The 24,105-nt window shown below is 41.7% G+C and overlaps 1 protein-coding gene across 2 annotated transcripts in view; it reads right to left on the bottom strand.

Moving 5' to 3' along the window:
• The window catches only part of HCFC1 (host cell factor C1), a 47,999-nt gene extending 24,215 nt beyond the window's left edge, over positions 1 to 23,784 (bottom strand). For both annotated transcript variants that reach the window (XM_063432683.1, XM_063432684.1), the window contains exons 1-2: positions 22,654 to 23,784; positions 1,303 to 1,451 (exon numbers count right to left, since the gene is read on the bottom strand). In XM_063432683.1, coding sequence (XP_063288753.1) covers positions 1,303 to 1,451; positions 22,654 to 22,840 — 336 coding nt within the window. In that variant the 5' untranslated portion in view covers positions 22,841 to 23,784. The remainder of the gene's footprint in view (positions 1 to 1,302; positions 1,452 to 22,653) is intronic.
• Between the last annotated feature and the right edge of the window lie 321 nt (positions 23,785 to 24,105).

Here is a 24,105-nt window from a genome sequence, read left to right as displayed (position 1 = left end):
GCTGTCTACCAGAGCGACAGAAGAAGCACTTCCTGGCATTCCACGTAGTTTGACTCCGTGAAACAATGCTGGATGTCCTATGGGCATGGTTCAACACCCATGCAGCACTCACCGCACATGCACATTATGTCTGCAAATTTCGGTAGAAATCTGTGTTGTTTTTTTGTTGGTTTTTTTTAACCCTTAACTTGCCAATCACACGTTGTTGCTACTTTAACCCCTTAAGGACCAAACTTCTGGAATAAAAGGGAATCATGACATGTCACGTGTCCTTAAGGGGTTACGTTGTACATATGTATGCATGTTAATGCCACCTGTTATATCTGTGTAGGCTGCAACAATCTTCGGAAATGTCCATTAGTAGTAAACTGCCTTGTTAGGCAGTTACAGCCCAGATGCTTGAAAACAGTAACACAAATGTCTGGGGCACCAAGGCTACCAGATAATTAAAGTCTGTGGGACTGAACATGGCTGTACATGTTTTAAAAAATTATAACCCCAACTCGGCTTATACTCTAGTCAGTGTCTGTATTATTTTACATTGCCATAATACAGACTGGGGGCTGGCAGTGAGCGCTTACCTCTCCTGCAGCTCCCTTCTCCTCTGCGCCGGTCCTTTCAGCACCTCTGTCAGCTCCCAGTGTAAGTCTCGCGAGAGCGGCGTGGTCATAGTGCGGCTCTCGCGAGACTTACACTGAGTTGACAGAGGAGCTGCACGGACCGGCGCGGAGGAGAAGGGAGCTGACAGGAGCTGCAGGAGAGTTAAGTGCTTCCTGCCAGCCCCCCTCCACTGAACTGCCAATGCCACTGGACCACCAAGGAGTGAGAGCCCCCTCCCTGCCATGTATCAAGCAGGGAGGGGGGACAAAAAAATACAAATAATAATAATTAAAAAAATTAATATAACAAAAAAAACTATTAAAATAAAATACAAAAATAATAAAATGCCCACCACCACCAAGGCTCTGCATCACACACACATATATATATATATATACATATACATATACATATATATATATATATTTTAAATTGCACCCGCAGTTTGTCTTTTAGAAAATACTTTTTGAATTGTAGTTTAGGGGAAACCCCTCTTGCTACAGGCAAATGAGCCTTAAGGGAAGGGGAAAAAAAAAAAAGTAATTAAAACTTTTCAGTCTAAAAAAAATATTCTCTTCATACGATAAACAAATAAAACAAAAAATACAGTATTATTGTTTAGAGAACTGCTGCAAAGCCATACAAAGTATTACATATAAGGTTAATTTCATGGCACAGTTAAGATTATATATACTAATGTACCTGCAACTCATAGAGATCGTTACTGTATTTGCCGTACTCCACCATTCCTCCAAATACAAGCAAGCGTGTCCCATCACAGACAAATCCATAGGCAGCACATCCAGGTGGAATGTCACCTCTCACTGCTGGAATGAACCACTGGTTTGTTGCTGTTGAGAACAGGAAAAAAAGTTTTTTTTTTTTTTTTAAATTACAAAATAGAAAAACAAGTTGTCTGCAGTTATTTCATTTATAATGAAAGACATTATACAACAACATCAAAACTCACAAGCGGATGCTATGCAAAAGTGGTTTGTAGTTATATATAAAATATTTATTCACAATATACTGTCTGGTATTTCGAAAAAGGGAAGCAAAAAAAAATAAAGTTTTTGTTTTACTACAAAAACACGGACTTGAACAATTTTTTTTTTTTTCCGAGTCTTTATGAAATACATATTTTTCAAGGTAGGAGGGGGTGACAGTGCTGCTCTAAATTTATTGTATCCAGCCCAGGTGTCAATTTTGTCAACTACACTAAGGCATACACCAAGGTTCATACTCCCAATGGTAGTCAGCCGATACAAGGAATAAACTCACACAGGAGACACCAGAGGTTTCTAGGTCCCTTTGAGTTTATTCAAACCTCCTATTTTCTCCTCATTATCACAGTAACCAGTAGGGGGTTTAGCATTTATTTGTATATTCTGACACACAAGTTACATGGCAGCTTTTTTTTCATTCAGCGCTGCGAAGCTAGGACTAAATTAAAAAGACCTGATGACAAACTGTAAAACCTTCCTTACTTGAAAACAAATATGCGTTTAAAGATTTGCAACGGCTTTGTGGAAAGTGACGCACAAACCTAAAGGGCAGTTCCTTCTTTGAGAGTGTCTTAGGGGGGGAAAAAAAAACAAAAAACTAACCCTGTAGGAACCATTACCACTTCAAAGGAAAGTGGCTATGGTGCCCGGAGTTTGTTGGTGCAGAGTCCCACATCACATCACAGTTTACCTCTTATTTAGTAGAGATTCTCTGTCCCTGACAGCATGAAGACCAGCAGTGAAGCAAACATGGCGGAGGCATGGCTGTACCTTGTTTCATACCACACAAAGGACTGTAAGCAGCGATTGGCACAGCGCATCAGCTGAGAACTCTCATCCAGTCATTGCATCAATCCCTGGTAAGAACCAGTATTGTGAAGGATGGAAGCAGGATGTAGTAGATAGGATGTGTGGAGTTTTCCTTTAAAACCAGTATATTCACATTTTAAAGGACCACTCTATGCACCCAGACCACTTTAGCTTAATGAGGTGGTCTGGGTGCCTGGTCGCTCTAGGATTAACCCCCCCCCCCCCCCTTATTTTTATAAACATAGCAGTTTCTACTGAGGGTTAATCCAGCCTCCAGTGGCGCTTGCGTGCTTCTCACTGTGAAAAGACGCCAGCGTCCATAGGAAAGCATTGTAAATGCTTACCTATGCGACCGGCTGATTGCGCGCGGCTCCTGCCGTGCATGCGCATTCAGCCGATGACGTCGCGAGGGAGAAGGAGAGCTCCCCCGCCCGGCGCTGGAGAAAGGTAAGTGTTTAACCCCTTCCTCTCTAAAGAGCCCGGCGGGAGGGGGCACCATAGTGCCAGGAAAACGAGTATGTTTTCCTGGCACTAAAGTGGTCCTTTAAGCGACTTCTACCCTTTATGCTCAGTTGGTGTTGGACTGTTAAAAAAAAAAAAAAAAAAAAATGTCCAACAAATGTCTTCATAAGGCCGCTAGTATAGTATTATGGGAATTGCAGTTTAAACACTTTAGACAAGGGCTTGACAAATTTGTTTGGGATCTAGGAGCCAGGTTGTGGGTTTTGTTTTTTGCTAAACTTACGAAGTCTAATTTTAAACAACAAAACTACAATTCATATTATATAGTGGTTCTGGTGTCTATATCCTGTGTCTGATGGATTTTCAATGTAAAAACAGCTTTTTTTTTGCTGCCCAGTAGCAACTCTAGTGGCAGTCACAGAGATGATTCCAGCACCCATGTTCAGTGTCTCCACACTCTGCACTGAATGTTTCCCATAAATATGCATTGATTCAATGCATTTCTATGCAGAGATGTTGATCGGCGCGTTTTGTTGCACATGCGCAATAGCTTCCCAATGCTTTCTTATGGGAAAACATTGGCTTGGCTGAGATCATCAAGATCTCAGAAATTGTGGCAGGGCCAACCACAGCAAGACTGGCATGTCGTATGGATAAAAGAGAGTAAAAACACCATTCCTATGCGATCGGATGGGGGTCACCCAGCCTCCCGAAGTTTAGGAGAGCTGGAGTAAATCAATTCTCTGGGGTCCTGTGGGGCTTGTATTACCTTTTCTTGCTCTGCTCCCTCGTGCGCTGTTTAGTGATGCCAGGGTGACGTCATGTTCCAGCTCCCAGCATCACAGCAAGGAGAGGGACGGAGCAAAGCAAGAACTTAAGAAAGATTTCTGCTCCCCCGGGCTGACAAACAGCCATGCGCCAGGTCAAAATTCGTACCTTCCATGGCGACCTGGGATTTGTCAAGCCCTGGTGTATGCCAACTCTTATCAACAAGTCTAGCAGGGTATTACATAGAGTATCTGACTTTAATACAGGATACCACAGTCTTTAGACATTGTCGGCAACCTAAAGCCTTCACTGTGTAGCACTAAGGCAAGCGGCTCCTCATGGCTCCACCAGTGCAATTATACAGGGTCACTTGAAGGAGAAAATACGTGACCCTAAAAACTGTTATTTCATAGCCACAACTAGTCCTTGAAAAGTATTGATACCAGCTCCAGAATAAAACCTCAATCTGCAACTTTGCAAGAAGCACAGCAACTTCCTGTACCCAGATTGACATGGTAATTAGCAGGGATACCATCAGTAGCAAGAGTTTGTATTCTGAGAAAGAATTCAACAAGACAGTAAACTTTTTTTATATGTTGTATCCACATTTAACGGTTTTATTTCCTGTCTGTCTTTTTTAGAAAGCAGTTGAGGCAAAAAAATAAATAATTTAAAAAAGCAATTTATTGTTTATACCAGGGCTTGACAAATTTGTTTGGAATATAGGAGCCAGCTAAAAAAGTTAGAAGCCAGTCATTTTCAAGGAGAAAGTGCAATTCTTAAAGGGACACTATAGTCACCAGAACCACTACAGCTTGATGTAGTTGTTCTGGTGTCTATAGCCTGTCCCTGCAGGCGTTTCAGTGTAAAAACTGCCTTTTCTGTGCTGCTTAGTAACACCTCTAGTGACAGTCACTCGGATGGCCACTAGAGAGTCCTGTGTCACTGCTGCACCACGTGCAGCACCCAGGTTCAGGGTCTCCAAGTGTCTGCATGGAGGTGCTGAATGTTCCTCGTAGAGATTTATTAATGTAATGCATCTCTATGAGGAGATACAGATTGGTACATTTGCTGCGCATGCACAAAATCCTCCCAATGCTTTCCTAAGTGAAAGCATTGGCTTAGCAGGGATCATAAAGATTGATCATCTCAGCCATTGCAAAACTGGCATGGTGTGGGAAAATGGGAAGAAAGGCGAGTAAAAACACTTTCCTCATGCGATCGGAGGGGGAAGGTACCTAAACGCGCACGCACACACACACAGACAACAGGCTCTGACGCACACACTCTGACAGACAAACAAACACACACTAACAGACTCGCTCACACGCACTTTTGTTTTAATTGAAACCAACTCAGCCTCCCTACCTTTGGGAAAGCTGAGTGGGTCTTTCCTGGGGTCCAGTGGGGCTGCTCTCTTCCTGTGTGCGAAGAAGCAGTTGCTCCCTCGCGCTCTGTAATGATGACAGGCCTGGAATTACATCATATTCCAGCTCCCGACATCATTAGACAGCGCGAGGGAGCAGAGAGCAGCTGCAAACAGAGTACTGCTGCCTCGCGCAGCCACCCATAATCCTCCATGCACCCGCGGGCGGCTGTACCCAATATTCCCCATGACTGCCGCCGTCAAAGCTCCCTCCCACACTAGAGAGCTGACAAATCCCAGACGCCAGGGCGAAATTTCTAGTTGCAGTGGCAATCTGGCGCCTGGGATTTGTCGAGCCCTGGTTTATATACACACACACACGCACACTATAAATATATCTCTTACAATCAAGAATATTTGCCATCTGTGATTCAGTTGTATCACAACTCATGTATATTATAATTAAAAAACAAAACAAAAACAACAACACACTTTAATGGAAAACCAAATAGCTGCTGGACATTCTTTTTGGAGTTGCTGGATAACTGGAGCACACAAGAGGAATTAATAAGGCACTCCAAGGCAGACTTAACCTTTTAAAAATATGTTATACAGATAGATAAATAAATAAATAAAGGTAACTTGGAGCTCTAGTTGATCTATTTGGATTTTGCCAAGGCATTTGATACCGTTCCACACAATAGATTAGTGTTCAATCTGAAGGAAATCGGTCTAGATGAAAATGCTTGTTCTTGGGTAGAACATTGGCTTAAAAACAGTACAAAGAGTTGTCGTTAATGGTAAATTTTCAAGCTGGACAGAGGTGGCAAGTGGTGTCCCTCAGGGGTCTGTTCTGGGACCCCTTCTATTTAACGAGTTTATAAATGATCTTGAAGACAGCATTGAAAGTCATGTTTCAGTGTTTGCAGATGACACAAAACTTTGTAAAATAATACAATGTGAGCAAGATATTACTTTGCTGCAGAGGGATTTAGATAGACTGGAGAACTGGGCGCTCAAATGGCAGAGGAAATTTAATGTTGAAAAATGCAAAGTTATGCACTTCAGCGTAAAGAATACACAAGCAACGTATACCCTTAATGGAAGCGAATTAGGGATAACACACGAAAAGGACTTGGGAATTGTTATAGACAACAAACTATGCAACAATGTGCAGTGTCAATCAGCAGTGGCCAAGGCCTGTAAGGTATTGTCATGCATGAAAAGGGGCATTCATTCTCGGGACGAGAATAATCATTTTGCCTCTTTATAAATCACTGGTAAGACCACACATTGAATATGCTGTGCAATTTTGGGCACCTGTTCTAAAGAAGGATATTATGGCACTAGAAAAAGTGCAGAGGCGGGCTACAAAATTAATAAAAGGAATGGAACATATCAGCTATGAAGAAAGGTTAACAAATTTAAACCTATTTAGTTTAGAAAAACGTTGCCTGAGAGGGGATATACAAATATATTCGGGGCCAATACAAACCATTGTGTGGAAATCTATTCACAAACCGGACTTTACATAGGACACGAGGCTATGCGTTTAGACTGGAAGAAAGAAGATTTCGTCAAAGGCAAAGGAAAGGTTTTTTTACTGTAAGAACAATAAGGATGTGGAATTCTCTGCCTGAAGAAGTGGTTTTATCAGAGTCCATACAGATGTTCAAACAGCAACTAGATGCATACTTGCAAAAACAGAATATTCAAGGATATAATCTTTCAATGTAGGTTGATCCAGGGATAAATCTGACTGCCATTCTGGGGTCAAGAATGAATTTTTTTCCTAGCTTGTTGCAAAATAGTGCTTCAAACTGGTTTTTTTTTTGCCTTCTTTTGGATCAACAGCAAAAAAAAAAAAAAATGTGAGGAAGGCTGAACTTGATGGACGCAAGTCTCTTCATTTATGTAACTATGTAACTAGTGACCATCATAGCCAATTCCTGGTTGATAGCCTCTTGTCACCCAGAAATAGACCCTCACTTAAATGTGTATTACAACCACTGCAGTCGCCTGTCACCCTCTCACGGTTAACATTCTAGACCTTTTTCAAACTGTTTGATGCTTACTTGCTTCTCTTTACAGGTATGGCTAAAGGGGATATTACCCTCCCCACATCCTAACTATACACCATCATGACAGGATAAACAGCAATCATTTTGATTGAGATTGATATTGAGATATATATATATATATATATAGATATAGATATAGATATAGATATAGATATAGATATAGATATAGATATAGATATATATATATATATATATATATATATTAAAAAAAAAAAAAAAACACAACTAAGTCTGTAAAATGTAAAGAGAGAACAAAATAGCGTAGATCATATGATATATTCATTACAGGCAGTTTCAACTGATATTAAAAGGTTAGTGTCAGTTACAGATATAAAACCGTAGTTTATAAAGCTTAGTTTACAGCCTCTTAAAGGGGTACTCCAGCACTATAACAATTTAATTTAAATGAAGTTGATATAGTCCCTTCTCTGTCTTGTGTTTTGTTTAGAAATAGATATATAAAAAGAGGAAAAGAAAGCGATTGAGATAAAAAGGTAAGGATGGCGTTACTGTGCTGCTTTAATGTTTATACTCTTCCTCCTCGACACTTGCGCATATATATATATACACACACACACACACACACACACTATCTTTTCTTCCTTGTGCTGAATCTTAATATCGGGACGAGGACATTTTGTTGTCCTCAGTCCATGACGTGTGCGGTTTAACTTTCTGTGGGGTTCATACTGATTGTGGGTAAATTTTGACTGCCAACGGAAACAGAACCTTGCTTTAACCCCTTAAAGCCGTTACGGCATTCTATGTCGTCCCGCTTTAAGTGGGCTTTAAAGCCGTTGCGGCGGCTTAGAACTTCGTAACGGCTTTGAGCCCTGGAGCGCCCGGGTTACTTACCTTCCCGGCGCTCCGCTTCGGGAGGACTGCCTCACAGCCCAGGCAGCCCTCCCACGGCAAATCAGGCCCCCGGGGGCCATGTGATCGCTCTCAAAGAGCGATCACATGGCCCCCTATATCTGGCTGTGGATCTGCCAGCAGGGGGACTGTCTGAAATGTCAGACAGTCCCCCTGCTGGTGGGATCTGTTAAAAAAAAAAAAATAATAATATTAGACATGTTATAAAATATATATACATATATATATGTAACGTCAAACAAAGTCTATTTTAATATTATTATAAGTACATATATGAGTATTAAAATACACTTAGAATGACAAGATATATACGTAAAATTACAATAAAATTAATAAATAACATTTAATATAAATTATATATACACATGTTCATGTAATTTCATTCTAACTATTTTGTAATGTATATATATATATATATATCTATCTATCTCAAAATACACTTAGAATGACATTCTATATATCTATAAAATGCAAATAAATTATTTATATATACACACATACATACGCACATATAATTACATAAAAGATTACATTAGTATACACGTAGAATTCAAATACCTATAAATGCATATATATTAAAAATTCTACGTGTATATTTAAGTAATCTTTTAACATAGTTAGGTGATTTGATTAATTAAAATTTGATTGACATGCCTGACAACACAGGGAGAAAGTGCAGAGAATTTAATTCGCAAGCACTATATTTGACCCTGTAACTCTACAAGACACCATAAAACCTGTACATGGGGGGTACCGTTTTACTCGGGAGACTTCGCTGAACTCAAATATTAGTGTTTCAAACTGGTAAATTGTATTACAATGATGACATTTTAAGTAAAAGTTACGTTTTTTGAATTTTTTTTTTACAAACGAACTGAACTTTTATGGTCTATATTATTGTTGTAATATGTTTTACGGTTTTAAAACACTAATATTTGTGTTTAGTGAAGTCTCCCGAGAATAACAGTACCCCCCACGTACAGGTTTCATGGTGTTTTGGAAAGTTAGAGAGTCACATATAAGACTTGCATTTCATTTTTTTGACATTGAAATTTGCCAGATTAGTTATGTTGCCTTTGAGAGCGTATGGTAGCCCAGGAATGAGAATTACCCCCATGATGGCATACCCTTTGCAAAAGTAGACAACCCAAGGTATTGCAAGTGGGGTATGTCCAGTCTTTCTTAGTAGCCACTTAGTCACAAACACTGGCCAAATATTCGCTTTTTTTTGCTTTTTTCACACAAACACAAATATGAAAACTAACTTTGGCCAGTATTTGTGACTAAGTGGCTACTAAAAAAAACTAAACATACCCCACTTTCAATACCTTTGGTTGTCTACTTTTTCAAATGGTATGCCATTATGGGGGTAATTCTCATTCCTGGGCTACCATACCGTCTCAAAGGTAACATTGCCAATCTGGAAAATTTCAATTTGAAAATGGAACGTTCTTTTCAATTTGAAAATGGAACGTACATTTGACCCTGTAACTTTCCAAAACACCATAAAACCTGTTAATGGGGGGGGTACTGTTGTACTTGTGAGACATCGCTGATTACAAATATGTGAATTTATTTTGCAGTAAAACCTAACAGTATTATGACATTCACAGCTAAAATGTCAGACGGAAATACAAATTTAAAAACAAATCTTATTTTCTCACTTTTTTTTACATTTTATTCAGAAATTATGTTCCATATATGAATAGTTAATGATAAATTAAAGCCCTGAACAAAATGATATATAATAAGTGTGGGTGCATATAATATGAAAGAGTGGAACTACGGGTGAACAGACATATAGCGCAAATGCCAGTTTTTATTTACGTTTTGTTTTGATCAGAACGTGCACTATTGACTCCGTCCTGAAGGGGTTAAGGACCAAACTTCTGGAATAAAAGGGAATTATGCCATGTCACACATGTCATGTATCCTTAAGGGGTTAACGTGGCACTCCACACAAAGATTTTCATCTTGCGGTTACATTTGTGACAATTTCTTAAAAAGTGTGCATTCTAATATAAATCAATAATTTTCTAGAATTCTGACACATGGTTTCTTCCTTTTTTGTAGCGGTGTTACAGTTCATTTAGAAACACTGGAGAGTCGTGAACGTGTGCACGTTCATGGCTCCAGCAGAGGCTTTTCAATGGAAATCTTTTAATTGAAGCATTCCCCACAACACACTAAACATCTGTGCAGAGAGAAGTGAAGGAGTTGCAAAGGCTGTTTTACGATATACCTCCAAGTCAAAATAGTGCCTGCACATTTTCATTATGGGTATATTTATTTATGGTATTTATAATGCGAAAAAACAGATTTTGCAGCGCTGTACAATTTATGGAGAACGTACAACATACACAGACATATACAAAAGGTAGAGAGGGCGCTGCCCATAAGCTCATATCTAGCCATTGAAGCTCTTTTATACAAAGCGCTTAGCTAGGTAGCCCGTGAGCTTACAATCTACATCTGCTCTGCCCATTGTCGAGTATTGTCAACCTGACTGCCATACATAAGGAAAAGTAGTCTTTACTTTTCATTACATATTTTATGAAAACTCAAGATTCAGACACAGGGAGCGCAGAATTATTAGGCAAGTTGTATTTTTGAGGATTCATTTTATTATTGAACAACAACCATGTTCTCAATGAACCCAAAAAAACTCATTAATATCAAAGCTGAATATTTTTGGAAGTAGTTTTTAGTTATAGCTATTTTAGGGGGATATCTGTGTGTGCAGGCGACTATTACTGTGCATAATTATTAGGCAACTTAACAAAAAACAAATATATACCCATTTCAATTATTTTTTTTTACCAGTGAAACCAATATAACATCTCAACATTCACAAATATACATTTCTGACATTCAAAAACATAACAAAAACAAATCAGTGACCAATATAGCCACCTTTCTTTGCAAGGACACTCAAAAGCCTGCCATCCATGGATTCTGTCAGTTTTGATCTGTTCACCATCAACATTGCGTGCAGAAGCAACCACAGCCTCCCAGACACTGTTCAGAGAGGTGTACTGTTTTCCCTCCTTGTAAATCTCACATTTGATGATGGACCACAGGTTCTCAATGGGGTTCAGATCAGGTGAACAAGGAGGCCATGTCATTAGATTTTCTTCTTTTATACCCTTTCTTGCCAGCCACGCTGTGGAGTACTTGGACGCGTGTGATGGAGCATTGTCCTGCATGAAAATCATGTTTTTCTTGAAGGATGCAGACTTCTTCCTGTACCACTGCTTGAAGAAGGTGTCTTCCAGAAACTGGCAGTAGGACTGGGAGTTGAGCTTGACTCCATCCTCAACCCGAAAAGGCCCCACAAGCTCATCTTTGATGATACCAGCCCAAACCAGTACTCCACCTACACCTTGCTGGCGTCTGAGTCGGACTGGAGCTCTCTGCCCTTTACCAATCCAGCCACGGGCCCATCCATCTGGCCCATCAAGACTCACTCTCATTTCATCAGTCCATAAAACCTTAGAAAAATCAGTCTTGAGATATTTCTTGGCCCAGTCTTGACATTTCAGCTTGTGTGTCTTGTTCAGTGGTGGTCGTCTTTCAGCCTCTTACCTTGGCCATGTCTCTGAGTATTGCACACCTTGTGCTTTTGGGCACTCCAGTGATGTTGCAGCTCTGAAATATGGCCAAACTGGTGGCAAGTGGCATCTTGGCAGCTGCACGCTTGACTTTTCTCAGTTCATGGGCAGTTATTTTGCGCCTTGGTTTCTCCACACGCTTCTTGCGACCCTATTGACTATTTTGAATGAAACGCTTGATTGTTCGATGATCACGCTTCAGAAGCTTTGCAATTTTAAGAGTGCTGCATCCCTCTGCAAGATATCTCACTATTTTTGACTTTTCTGAGCCTGTCCAGTCCTTCTTTTGACCCATTTTGCCAAAGGAAAGGAAGTTGCCTAATAATTATGCACACCTGATATAGGGTGTTGATGTCATTAGACCACACCCCTTCTCATTACAGAGATGCTCATCACCTAATATGCTTAATTGGTAGTAGGCTTTCGAGCCTATACAGCTTGGAGTAAGACAACATGCATAAAGAGGATGATGTGGTCAAAATACTCATTTGCCTAAAAATTCTGCACTCCCTGTAGCAGATTAGATAAAGTTTATTTTTGCCGATTAGATAAATTTTATTTTTGCCGCTTTGACTCAAACAACTGCCATAATCGTCCATATAGTTTTCTACTCATCACTGCCCACATAAACTACCTAAACTAACCACACAGGGCATTTTATTTTTTAAAATAAACACATTTATAAATAGATGTATTTAAAAAACACATACAGGGGGTCATGTACAAAGAATTCTGGATCTTACAACGTTTTCTGCTTTCTCCATGTTTCCATAGGCAAAAGAAAAAAAATGTGCAGATACATGGGAGATGGTCACATTTACCTGCCCATTGGACTGGCTTGCTTAGAAAGACCATATAGGCTGCACGTCTTACCCAATTACTTCCACTTCTCTGATTGTGAAGAAATAATTGGGGTGAAGAGAGGGCAGAAGGTAACAGAAGTTTTTATTTTAATAATACTTTCTAGAACAATTAACTACTGTGATCATTGAACCACAGTAAGAATTAAAACTAAACAGCCAGATGGAGGGGGTAGACAGAAAAACAAGGGGAAAGACTGTCAACTGAAAATACACACTGATAAAACCAGCAGTCTTTCTATACAGCTCTGTTGATCTTTGTCTCCTCCACCTGGGAGCTTTCACATGGATGTTAACTGATGAGGAAAAAATGTCCCATATGACTAAAATGAGAGGATTAGGAAGTCTGCAGAGATGCCAACTAAGCACAGAGCTGTTAAGAAAGAAGCAGCAGAAAGTTGGATATCATATCCATCACTAGGTGAGAAATTAAGAATATGTTCATAACCCAGGGCTTGACAAATTTGCTTTAAATATAGGAGCCAGCTTACAAAGTAAGAAGCCCGCCCGCCCCCCGACAAAAATATACAATTCTTAAAGGAACACTATAGTCACCACAACCACTGTGGCTTAATGTAATGGCTCTGGACTCTATAGCCTGTTAATTTAAGAATCGTATACTTGTTGATGGAAAATAAATAAATAACTCCTAACTAAAATCTGCTATCTAGACACTAAAAGAGTTTCCTATCTTCATTCAGCATCCCCACGCTCTGCATGGAGGAGCTGAACGGTCCCCATAGAGATGCATTGATCTAAAGCAGCTCTGAGGAAATGCTGATGAGTGCATTTTGCCGCGCATGCTGCTATGGAAAAGCATTGGATTGGCTGAGATAATCAAGACTGATTATCTCAGCAATGGAGGCGTGCCAGCCACATCAGAAAAAAAAAGTAAAAACACCATTCCCATGTGACCTAAACATGTACATGCACTGACAGACACACACACAAACATACAGATATATGTACACACATTTTTTTTTTTTAAACACACAGATTCATAGATACACAGACTAATACACAAAACATTATATATTATATAAATAAAACCACCCTCCTCTTACCTACCTTGTGGGCGCAGGAGGGGCTTTCCTTGGGTCCTGTGGGACTAGGAGCAGGTTACACTGGGGCTGGATGAGGCTGATAGGAGTGGGTTGCCGCTGATTCAGACTCCCACTCTCCTGTCTGTTATCTCAGTTCGCCTGGAGGAAGTGAAAGGAACTGAACTACTTCCTCCCGGCACTAACCCAGCGCAGGGGAATTGGCAGGCTGGCGTGCGGCTGTCGAATAATCGCAGGAGTGCATGCGGCTCTGCAGAATGGGCGGCTCTGCGACCAGAGAAATCTCAACCTGTTTCCCGGTCAGCTTGTCCTCCTACGCGGTTTCAACGCCAGGAGGAAGTAGTAACAGTTCCCTTCACTTCCTCCCAGCGCGCAGAGAGAGACAGGGAAAAAATTCCCAGGGAAAAAATTCTTAGTCGCCATGACGACCTGGGATTTGTCAAGCCCTGTCATAATTTTTGGTGTGTAGACAATTTTTTATTGACATTGCAATCAACCAGAAGACAACACAAAATAGGGCCTGCTATGTCTTATGAAGAACTATATTATGGCAAAATAAGGGCAATCCAGATCTTTCACAGTCACATCTTGCCATTTTCTCTCAGCTGTTTTTCAGGACTGCTGATGGGAAACAGACACCTTCGTGTATGTTAAGAAATAGACTCTAAAGACGATCTATAAAACATCCTAATATCTCTTAAAATGAACTAATTTTGTACCCTCCCACATAGCGTGCACCAGTGTTGCAAAGTTAATGATAAAATACATCTCTAAAGTCTTAATATCTGACTGACAACTACATTGTTAACTTTGGGTTCTAACAGCAGCCAATTGACTTCACTGGTCAACTCTGCCCAACCACTTTAAGTGGAACGGTAGGTTTTGCTGTTTTTTGGCATATTACAATTATTTAACAAAATCCATCCATTTCTTTATACACTGCCTGAAACCCTCACTCACACATACAATCATTACTTCACATATGAAATTAAGGCAGGGCTCAACAAACCCCAGGTGCAGAATCGCCATAGCTACCAGGTATTTTGAGTGTTTGTCAGCCCGTTTACCACTGGCAACCTTTTGGGCCCCCACGAGGCGGACACTATGTGGAAGGAGGTAGCGAGTGAGCTGTAATATTCCTGCTCTTCTCCCTCCTGCGCCCTGCTTGATGAGATGAAGTCCCTCTGACCCAGGCATCACTAAACAACACGCAAGGGAGCAGAGAATGTAGAGCAGAAGGAGGACAGCAGTCATCCTCTAGATTGTATGTTTAAAGTAAAGAAAGAGTAGAGAGAGTGTGTCAGGTTGCTGAACATTCGTGGGGGGTAACTCCTTAGTATAAATTAACTGAAACAAGTCCTCTAGATTGTAAGCTCGTTTGAACAAGGTCCCCAACTACCTATTGTTCCTGTTACATTTTGTTATTGTCTCATTTGGTAAATTCCCATCTTATTGTAAAGTGCTGCATAATAAGCTGGCACTATATAAATACCAATAATAATAATAATAATCAGTGAGTGAGTCCGTCCGACAGTGAGAGTGTCTTCATGTGCAAATACAAAGGAACTTTTTAGTGCCCAGAATACAAACATGAATTCCTGACACTATAGTGTTTAACTATTTAGGTGACCAGCCCCCTCTGATCACAGTCTAGCAGCGGCTGGACCCACCTCTATGGTTGAGATTATCATCCATCTTGATCAATCCAGAGCTTTCCCATAGAAAAGCATTAGGTTTTTGTGCATGTGCAGCAAAACGCTGCACTTAAAGGAGCACTATAGGGTCAGGAACACAAACCTGTATTCCTGACCCTATATAGTTAAAACCACCATCTAGCCACCCTGGTCCCCTCATGCCTCCCTAAATATAGATATTTAGATAGATATAAAGTCTTACTTGTATTCAAGTCTGCAGCTGCTTATTTTGTCCCGGTTTCCTTTAGATCTGCCCACTGCCTGCTTACATCAGCAGAAGTGGTAGCCTGATCCAATCACAATGCTTCCCCACAGGATTGGCTGAGACTGACAAAGAGGCAGATCAGGGGGAGAGCCAGCATGATTCAAACACAGCCCTGGCCAATCAGCATCTCCTCAATTGAATCAACTGAATTGAATCAATGAATCTCTATGAGGAAAGTTCAGTGTCTGCATGCAGAGGGAGGAGACACTGAATGTTTGGATACATTTTAGGCAGCCATGACCCAGGAAGAATCTCTAACAGCCATCTGAGGTGTGGCCGGTGAAGTTATCACTAGGCTGTAATGTAAACACTGCATTTTCTCTGAAAAGACCGTGTTTACAGCAAAAAGCCTGAAGGTAATGATTCTACTCACCAGAACAAATTTAATAAGCTGTAGTTGTTCTGGTGACTATAGTGTCCCTTTATTTTCCTCATAAAGAAAGGTGAGAAGTAGCCTAATTTAACCCCAGTTTATAAGAGTATGATTTATTTGATAAATTTGCTAGGGAGCAGCCCCCTGGCTGTCAAACAGCCAGGGAGGTTGGCAGACCCCTTCCGTTAGCTCCCCTGTGCCAACGGAAGTGGCAGGCACGCTTCACTTGAGCATGCCTGGCTCCCCACTCACCAGCTGCAGACCTCAAATCGGACGTGTGTGCGCACCAACTCAGAGGATTTTCAATGAGAAGCCTCCGATTTGGCTATTTGGCTATAAGTTAGGAGAGATTTTTTTTTTTTTTTTTTTTTAAACTAGCAAAGTTTAATTTACAATTTAGCTTAATGTAGTGGTTCTGGTGCCTATAGCCTGTTCCTGTAGCCTTTTTTTAATGTACACGCTAGATTTTCAGAGAAAAGGCAGTGTTTACATTACTGCCTAGTAACACCTCTAATAACACTCAGACGGCCACTAGAGAGTAGTGTGTCAGTGCGCAGCACCTTTGTTCAGCGTCTTCACACACTGCATGGAGGTGCTGAATGTTACCCAAAGAGAACATGCGCAATATCCTCCCAATGCTATCCTATTGGAAATCATAAAGATTGATAAACTCAAGCTCTGCCTGTGTGAGAGGGAAGGGAGCAGTAATCTACTTGTGGCTCCGCTCTGCTCCCTGTAGTGATGCTGGGGCCGGAATGATATATTCAGGCTGCATCACTAGACAGCACGACAGAGCAGAGAGGAGCCACAGTAAGATCACTGCTCCCACGCACGCTGTCCCCGCCTGCTGCTTCCATTCTCCCCAGGGCGGCTGCCTCCACGTTCCGAGCCGGTCTGCAAATCCCAGGCGACCGGGCAAAATTTCTAGTCGTAATGGCGACCTGGGATTTGTCGACCCCTGTCTTACGTGACAGTGTTCTTTAAAGGGAATCTCCAGTGCCAGGAAAACAATCAGTTTTCCTGGCACTGGAGGGTCCCTCTCCCTCCCACCCCCCAATCCCCGGTTACTGAAGGGGTGAAAACCCCTTCAGTCACTTACCTGAGGCAGCGGCAATGTCCCTCACCGCTGTCTCCGCGACGCTCCTCCTATCCATTGCGTCGGCGAGACTGATCTCGCCCACCGGCCGAGGGGACCTAATGCGCATGTGCGGCAATGCCGCGCATGCGCATTACGTCTCCCCATAGGAAAGCATTGAAAAATCATTTCAATGCTTTCCTATGGGGTTTTGAGTGACGCTGGAGGTCCTCACACAGCGTGAGGACGTCCAGCGACGCTCTAGCACATGTTTCCTGTGCTAGAACCCAGGAAGTTCCCTCTAGTGGCTGTCTAATAGACAGCCACTAGAGGTGGAGTTAACCCCGCAAGGTAATTATTGCAGTTTATAAAAAACTGCAATAATTACACTTGCAGGGTTAAGAGCAGTGGGAGTTGGCACCCAGACCACTCCAATGAGCAGAAGTGGTCTGGGTGCCTAGGGGACTTTAAGACCGAGACATAAATTTAGATCTCACAACACAAAAGGAGATGCAGTAGTTGCCTTACACTATACATATTTTATAGGGTTCCTTAACTTTAAGACTTGAGAGTAAAAAAAAAGCCAGCCAACGCTAATGGTACACTATTGAGACTTAGGAATGAAGTTAAAGGGTTACTCCAAACACCATGACCACTTCAGTAATTTTAAGAGGTCAGGAATCTTAAATTAAACCCCATTGCTGCCGGCGGTGTCAGCCTGGAACTAGAGCTCTAGGCTGACTAACCTAAATTCTGTTCGAATTTCATTGAAATGTACATTTGCCAGTTATGTCCAAGACTAACCACTACTAGTGAAACACACACTATATATATAATATATATATATATATATATATAATATATAATATATAATATCTTTCATTAGTAAAGAGGAGGAGAAGGAAAAAAAAAGCCATTTTTGTTTTCACTGCCTAAAATAGGATGTTCTGATGCTAAACAGCAGTTTGAAATCACTGAAAGTACTCTAAACTAATTTATTCTACTATGTCCTCCATACAACATCCAGCACACTACCAGCTACTGTATCGCACAGCCTTCTCCTATGAATCTATACAGAATTACGAAATAACTTGCCAGAAAACATCAAACCTGCCACTAGCCATGAATACCAGAAAATACCTGAATCCAGCTACCATCAAAAAGCACTCACTGAAAATACAGTGAAAGTAAAAATGTATTCTCCAACATAGAAATCGCAATGTATCCTTCTCACAATTTTTTTTTTTTTTTTTTTTTTTTTAAATAGGCATTTCATTGATGCCAAGTTTTCTTCAGATAGTGGAAATGAATTATCCTAAACATTGAGATAGTAAGTTTTTTCCCCCCACATGCCTGTGCATAGGATGCATGCACAATAACACATGCACACTTGTGCATTGTTCTTCGTTATCAGCGCATGAACTCTACATTGCAACTGCATGCATATATATCCCAGGCTAGGAGGAACTTACAACAACCAAAGATTGCACAGCACTTTGAAGAGAACAGACTTCAGATCTAAATGTTTTGATCTTTACTATCAATCTGGCAATCTCATGCTTTAGACACGTATTCTGTTTACCTTAAAGTGGCGCGGTCACCTGGAGTACTTTGCAAAGACCCCTAACAGTAACATCACTACTGTGGGTTTCGTGGCTGGAGAGAGGGGGGTGGGGGGCACGGAAAGGAGAGTTCTACTTACCTGAATCTGTCACTTTACATCACTTCTGCAGACTACAGCATTGGGGTCTATGAAGAATCCTGCAAGATCCTCCATAGACAGATGTCGGTAGAGATTGTAGCTCCGACCAGTGTCAGGGGTAGGAAAAATACACAAGGCTATAGTCCCTATTTTGTTCTATGTTTTCCGTTATATATAGACTGAATATGACAAAGTAGGAGAAAAAGGAGAGAGAAAAGAGAAAAAGTAAGAGAAAAAGGAAACGATTGGGAAAATGAAAGTTCGGAATGCACTTTAACAGCTGCTCTCAAAGCTTTAAACTGCTGTACAAACAACCAAAACATACAGAGGCCAAAGGGTTTATTTATTCAAGGGAGAATTCAAAATGAAATTCAAATTTAGGGTCAAAATAGCTTAACTAGAAAAATTCTACAAGTCAGTTTAGCTTCCATTTCAGCAACTGTGCCCTAAATATTTTAATTCTTACTTTAGAAAATAATCCGGTAAGTTTAGAATAAAGTCTCTCTCTCTGGTCTATAAAAATTAATTTATTACAACTTCCAACCTTAAAGGACCACTCTAGTGCCAGGAAAGCATACTCGTTTTCCTGGCACTAGAGTGCCCTGAGGGTGCCCCCACCCTCAGGGACCCCCTCCCGCCCTGCTCTGGAAAGGAGAAAAGGGGTAAAACTTACCTTTTTCCAGCGCTGGGCGGGGAGCTCTCCTCTCCGCCTCCGTTCCTCCCCGTCGGCTGAATGCGCACGCGCAGCAAGAGCTGCGTGCGCATTCAGCCGGTCGCATAGGAAAGCATTCATAATGCTTTCCTATGGACGCTTGCGTGCTCTCACTGTGATTTTCACAGTGAGAATCACGCAAGCGCCTCTAGCGGCTGTCAGTGAGACAGCCACTAGAGGAAATAGGGGAAGGCTTAACTAATTGATAAACATAGCAGTTTCTCTGAAACTGCTATGTTTATAAAACAATTAGTTAACCCTAGCTGGACCTGGCACCCAGACCACTTCATTAAGCTGAAGTGGTCTGGGTGCCTAGAGTGGTCCTTTAACCCCTTAAGGACCAAACTTCTGGAATAAAAGGGAATCATGACATGTCACACACGTCATGTGTCCTTAAGGGGTTAAGGAAAGAAACAAAAACAAACAAAAAAAAACAACGTTTTTACTGTGTAGCAATGGGAAGCAGTCAAACATTTCATAGAAATGAAAATCTATTTAAATGGGTAATCTCACACTCTAAACTCTTTGAGATGACAATAAAGAGTATTTCCACTACCAAGACAGGGTTATTAAAGGGACACTAGGAACAGCAACCACTTCATCTTACAGAAATGGTTATTGTGTCTGGCGCTGTCCCATTGTAAAAAAATAAAAAAATAAATAAATAACACCTTTCCCTCTCTTCTGCTCCGGCTAATGCATCAGGAAGAGCCACATGTGCCCAGTGACCTTTACTCACTGTCAAAATATTTAAGAAATACTCAGGGTACCCAGGCCACCAAAAATACTTCAATAAAATTAACTGCAGTACCTAGAGTGTGTCTCCCCCCCGCCCCACACCAGATTTTTTTTATTTATTTTTTTTTAAACCACACAAAAGAGCATGTTTTCACAATGTGCCTATTTTCTCTTAAATTTGTCAATTCAGTGATGTAAGCACAGTAACCATTACAGTACGCTGTAATGGTTATGGTGTATAGAGCCTGAGAGCACCACAGTTTTACAAAAATAAATAAGCATTTGCAGCATGGCTCACCAGCTAATGCTGAATGAACATTTGCTTTAAGCCAACCAAATGTGGGAGGCAACATAAACGTTGAGGGTGCTGGTTAATCATTGCCAAGTAAAATTGGGCAGGCCAATGCACAAGTTCACTTTCACATTAATTGAAGGCAGAGGCCAAAACTAAAAAAATAGCACATACTTTTTGCACCATAACCACTACATCAAGATATTGTTGTTATGGTGTCTAGAGTGCACATAATGTGTGTGAAGTTCTGTATACAAAAGGTCAGGAATAAGTTGGTTAAAAATCAGATTATTAAATGTTATACAATTGGACAGATGAAATGCTGAAATTGCACTACCTTCATCTCTGACAATCATCTCCTGTTCTGTAGTATATAGCTTAAAATCAACCTCTCGAGGCACTATTTAATTCAAATAAACCAAACAACGAACTGATAAGCAACACATTAAAGAATACAAAATGCCATATTCATATTTTAGAAAGATTGCTTTCTACGATGCTGGACAAGACATGTTTCGGAGAGTACTTGTCATCCAACTGCATTTTTTTCATTAGCATTAAACCCAAAAGCAGGTTAGGGGTTTAAAACAAAAAGATAAGCAGGCTTTTTAAATAAAGTTTTAAATATTCAGGAATTTAAAAGAAAATATATCTTATAAGACCAAAACAGCGGCATTGCATAAATTTGTTCCGTGACAAAACGCACTTAAATCATAGAGAGACTGGTTAGCCAAACATTGATGTTATATCTTTATGCTACTAAACAAGAGAGTGAAAGGAAAACTTGAAACTTGCTTCCTGTGTTAAGAAGAGGAAGGGGAGAGTACTAGCATCAATTGCAGCTTTTAAAAACTTGAAATTGGCGCCTGGAGCAGCGACTGCTATTAGGAGAAGAGGAGGTTTGGTTACATTCATATTCATAAGCCCGTCCCTCTAGCTATAGGCTGAGGCGGGGACTTTATTCAGATAACAGAACTCAGGCAGCCAGAGTCAATTGACAGGTCACCATTGTAATGAGGAACAGCCATGTATTTGCTTAGGCAATAAAGAACAGTGCCTATTTTATCTCTACTGCCAAGCATCCAGGGAGACTATTCTCATGACTCTTCAATGCCAGCAGCAATCATGTGCCCGCAGACCTTGCAAGTCGCAGAGTGGCTTCATTTCAACAGGGAATAACTGCAGACAGCTCTGAAGATCTATTCAGACCTGCATCTGAGAGACTTTAAAAGGAGAGCTTGAAGCTGGAGGGGCTCACAATTGTGATTTTTTTTTGGTCCTGTTCAGATATATTACTAGGGTTCAGCAGTTGCATGCATTATTTACAAAATGCACCACTGACATAAGATGCATATTAGTGACATTTCACCGACACATTTCATATACCCATTGTACAGCGCTACAGAACTTGCTGCCGTTATATATATATATAAAAAAAAAAAAAAAAAAAAAAAAAAATATAATAATAATAATAATAATAATAATAATAATAATAATGTAAATATAAGCTGATTACTATTTGGGATGTGTAACACAATGTTAAAATGTGAGCTATTAAAGCTGCACCTACAATATATAGCTACAAAAAGACATCCTGCTGAGCAGCAATGGTTTGAGTGTAAAGATTGAATAGAATTAAGGTTTCCCATAATAAGAATAAAAAGTTATAAAGACACCAGTGCCCTAATCTTAGTTCATATATCATGCACAAGTTTTGCAGTTTTGTTTTTTTAAGACTACAACTCCCACAATGCTCTGCAAGCCTCAATAAGGAGGAGCCTAGCACTGTGCCAGACCATGGCTCTGCTCAGAGCTGACAGGCTGCTTGCCATAGGCTTGCGTGGCTGACTGATGGCTTACAGCCCCATGGACCGCCCATTCTCCTGTCTGTCTGGGATCCTCCTGCTGGGGGAACCCGCCATTTTTCTTTGTGGCTATAAAAAGCCATATTAAACCCATCTTCCTCTATCGCCCAATGGGATGCTTGGCTAGGTGTCCTGCCATTACTACTAGCCACTAGCCATGTGGCGAGTTATAGCCTAAAGCAGGGGACCTGGACAGACCCCCCCCCCCCCCCCCCGTACTGATACATTGTTTCCAAAACTGCCATCTGTTACACTGTGCATGGGGCACAAAGGTGGCCAAAAAAAAGTAAATCCCAACACAGGACTACAACTCCCGTGATGCTTCGCCATTCGCAGGGCTGCTAGAGCATCATGGGAGTTGTAGTTCCCCGCCGCTTTTACCTTTATTATGTGGCCACCCCCCTGTGAGAGGGTTAATAAGCGTGCATTGTATTTATCTACCTGTGTTATAGACGTGCAGTTCGTCCACGATGCCCTCGTTCCCTCCTCCGAAGACCACGATGAGCTCCTTGATGGCCACTGCCCGGTGTCCGTGCCGGGGCCTGGGGACCGGGCCCGACCAGCCCACCACACGCTTCCACCTCGGCTGCAAGGCGGCGGAGCCTGAGACCGCCGGGGACGAGGCCATGGCGGCTGACTGGCAGCGAGTCCAAACAGTACGATCCAGCCAACAACAAAAAAATTAAACAATAATGAAATAAAAATAATAATTTTAAATGAAGTCAATGGGAACCGGGAGAGAAAAAAGAAAACCGGATTAAAAACAAGCGCGGAGTGGGGCTGTGGGTTCCGGTGTGAGGCGGCAGCACGGGCTGATAAAATGTGTAAAATGTCTGAGGGGAGGCCGGGGCTGAGGCCTAGTCCGCGCCGGTTCTCACTGAGGTGCTGGGAAGTCCATGGGAGCCGCCATTTTATGACGGCGGCCGGGGAGAAAACAAACTCGCTGACTCCCTCTCCGCTCCAGCCAGGGGCCACCCGAGGGGATGGCAGGCTCCTCCGCCACGTCCCCTCCGCAGGCCGTCCTGGGCTGCCCTCTCCCCGGATCGAGTGCCGCTTTAAATCCGCCCGAGAGCGCCGGAGCTGAGGGAGTCCATGGGAGCCGCCATCTTGTGCCGTCCAAACAAACCAATAAAGAGCTGGGAGGAAGAGCAAAGATGGCGGCGAGCGGGGCGACTACACTCAATAAACGCCGCCTCCTCCTCCTCCTCCTCCTCCTCCAGCGGCTGTACAGCGAGGGGGGGTGGGATATGGCGGATACAGTGCTGCGGGGAACACACAAAGCCCCCCTTCACTGACGGTGTGTGTGTGAGGCACTAACAACCGGATACTCCACCACAACCACTTCACCCGGTAGCCACGGCAGCCTGCTTTGTCGCCCGTTAGGTTCGGTTGTAAAACACACACAAAGAAACAAAACGCGGAAATAAAGAAAAAACAAAAAGAAACCTAAAAAAATAGCGACAGCCACTCGGAAAGCGGTTGTTAAGCGATATAATTATTGTGTAAATAGAAGGCAGGAGACCGGAGAATCTTTTCACGCCTCCCTGGGAGCCGCCATCTTGTGAGCGCCCGCCTCCTGTCTTCCTCCTCCTCCGGAGACAATAAGATGGAGGCGGGGACTGTGCAGTGCGGGCATGGAGAGCGAACGGAGGGGGGGGAGGGGGAAGAGAAGAGGAGGAGGGGACACACAGGGCAGAGAATGTCTCTCTGCGTCCTGCAATGGCAGTAACCTAGCCTGAGACCTGCCACTGGCAGGGGCAAGAGCTAAGAGAATATCAAACAGTAGTGCAAAATAATAATTACAAAAAAATAAAATTATTATTTTTTGAACACTTAGATATTTTGTTTTGGTAAAACTAACTCTTTTGGCCTTCTTCTTAGTTATCCAAAATT

The sequence above is a fragment of the Pelobates fuscus genome, chromosome 9 (genome assembly GCF_036172605.1).
Source record: "Pelobates fuscus isolate aPelFus1 chromosome 9, aPelFus1.pri, whole genome shotgun sequence".
In the NCBI taxonomy this organism is placed as follows: domain Eukaryota; kingdom Metazoa; phylum Chordata; class Amphibia; order Anura; family Pelobatidae; genus Pelobates; species Pelobates fuscus.
The sequence above is the reverse complement of the archived record's forward strand: the minus strand, read 5'-3'. Positions and strand labels throughout refer to the sequence as shown.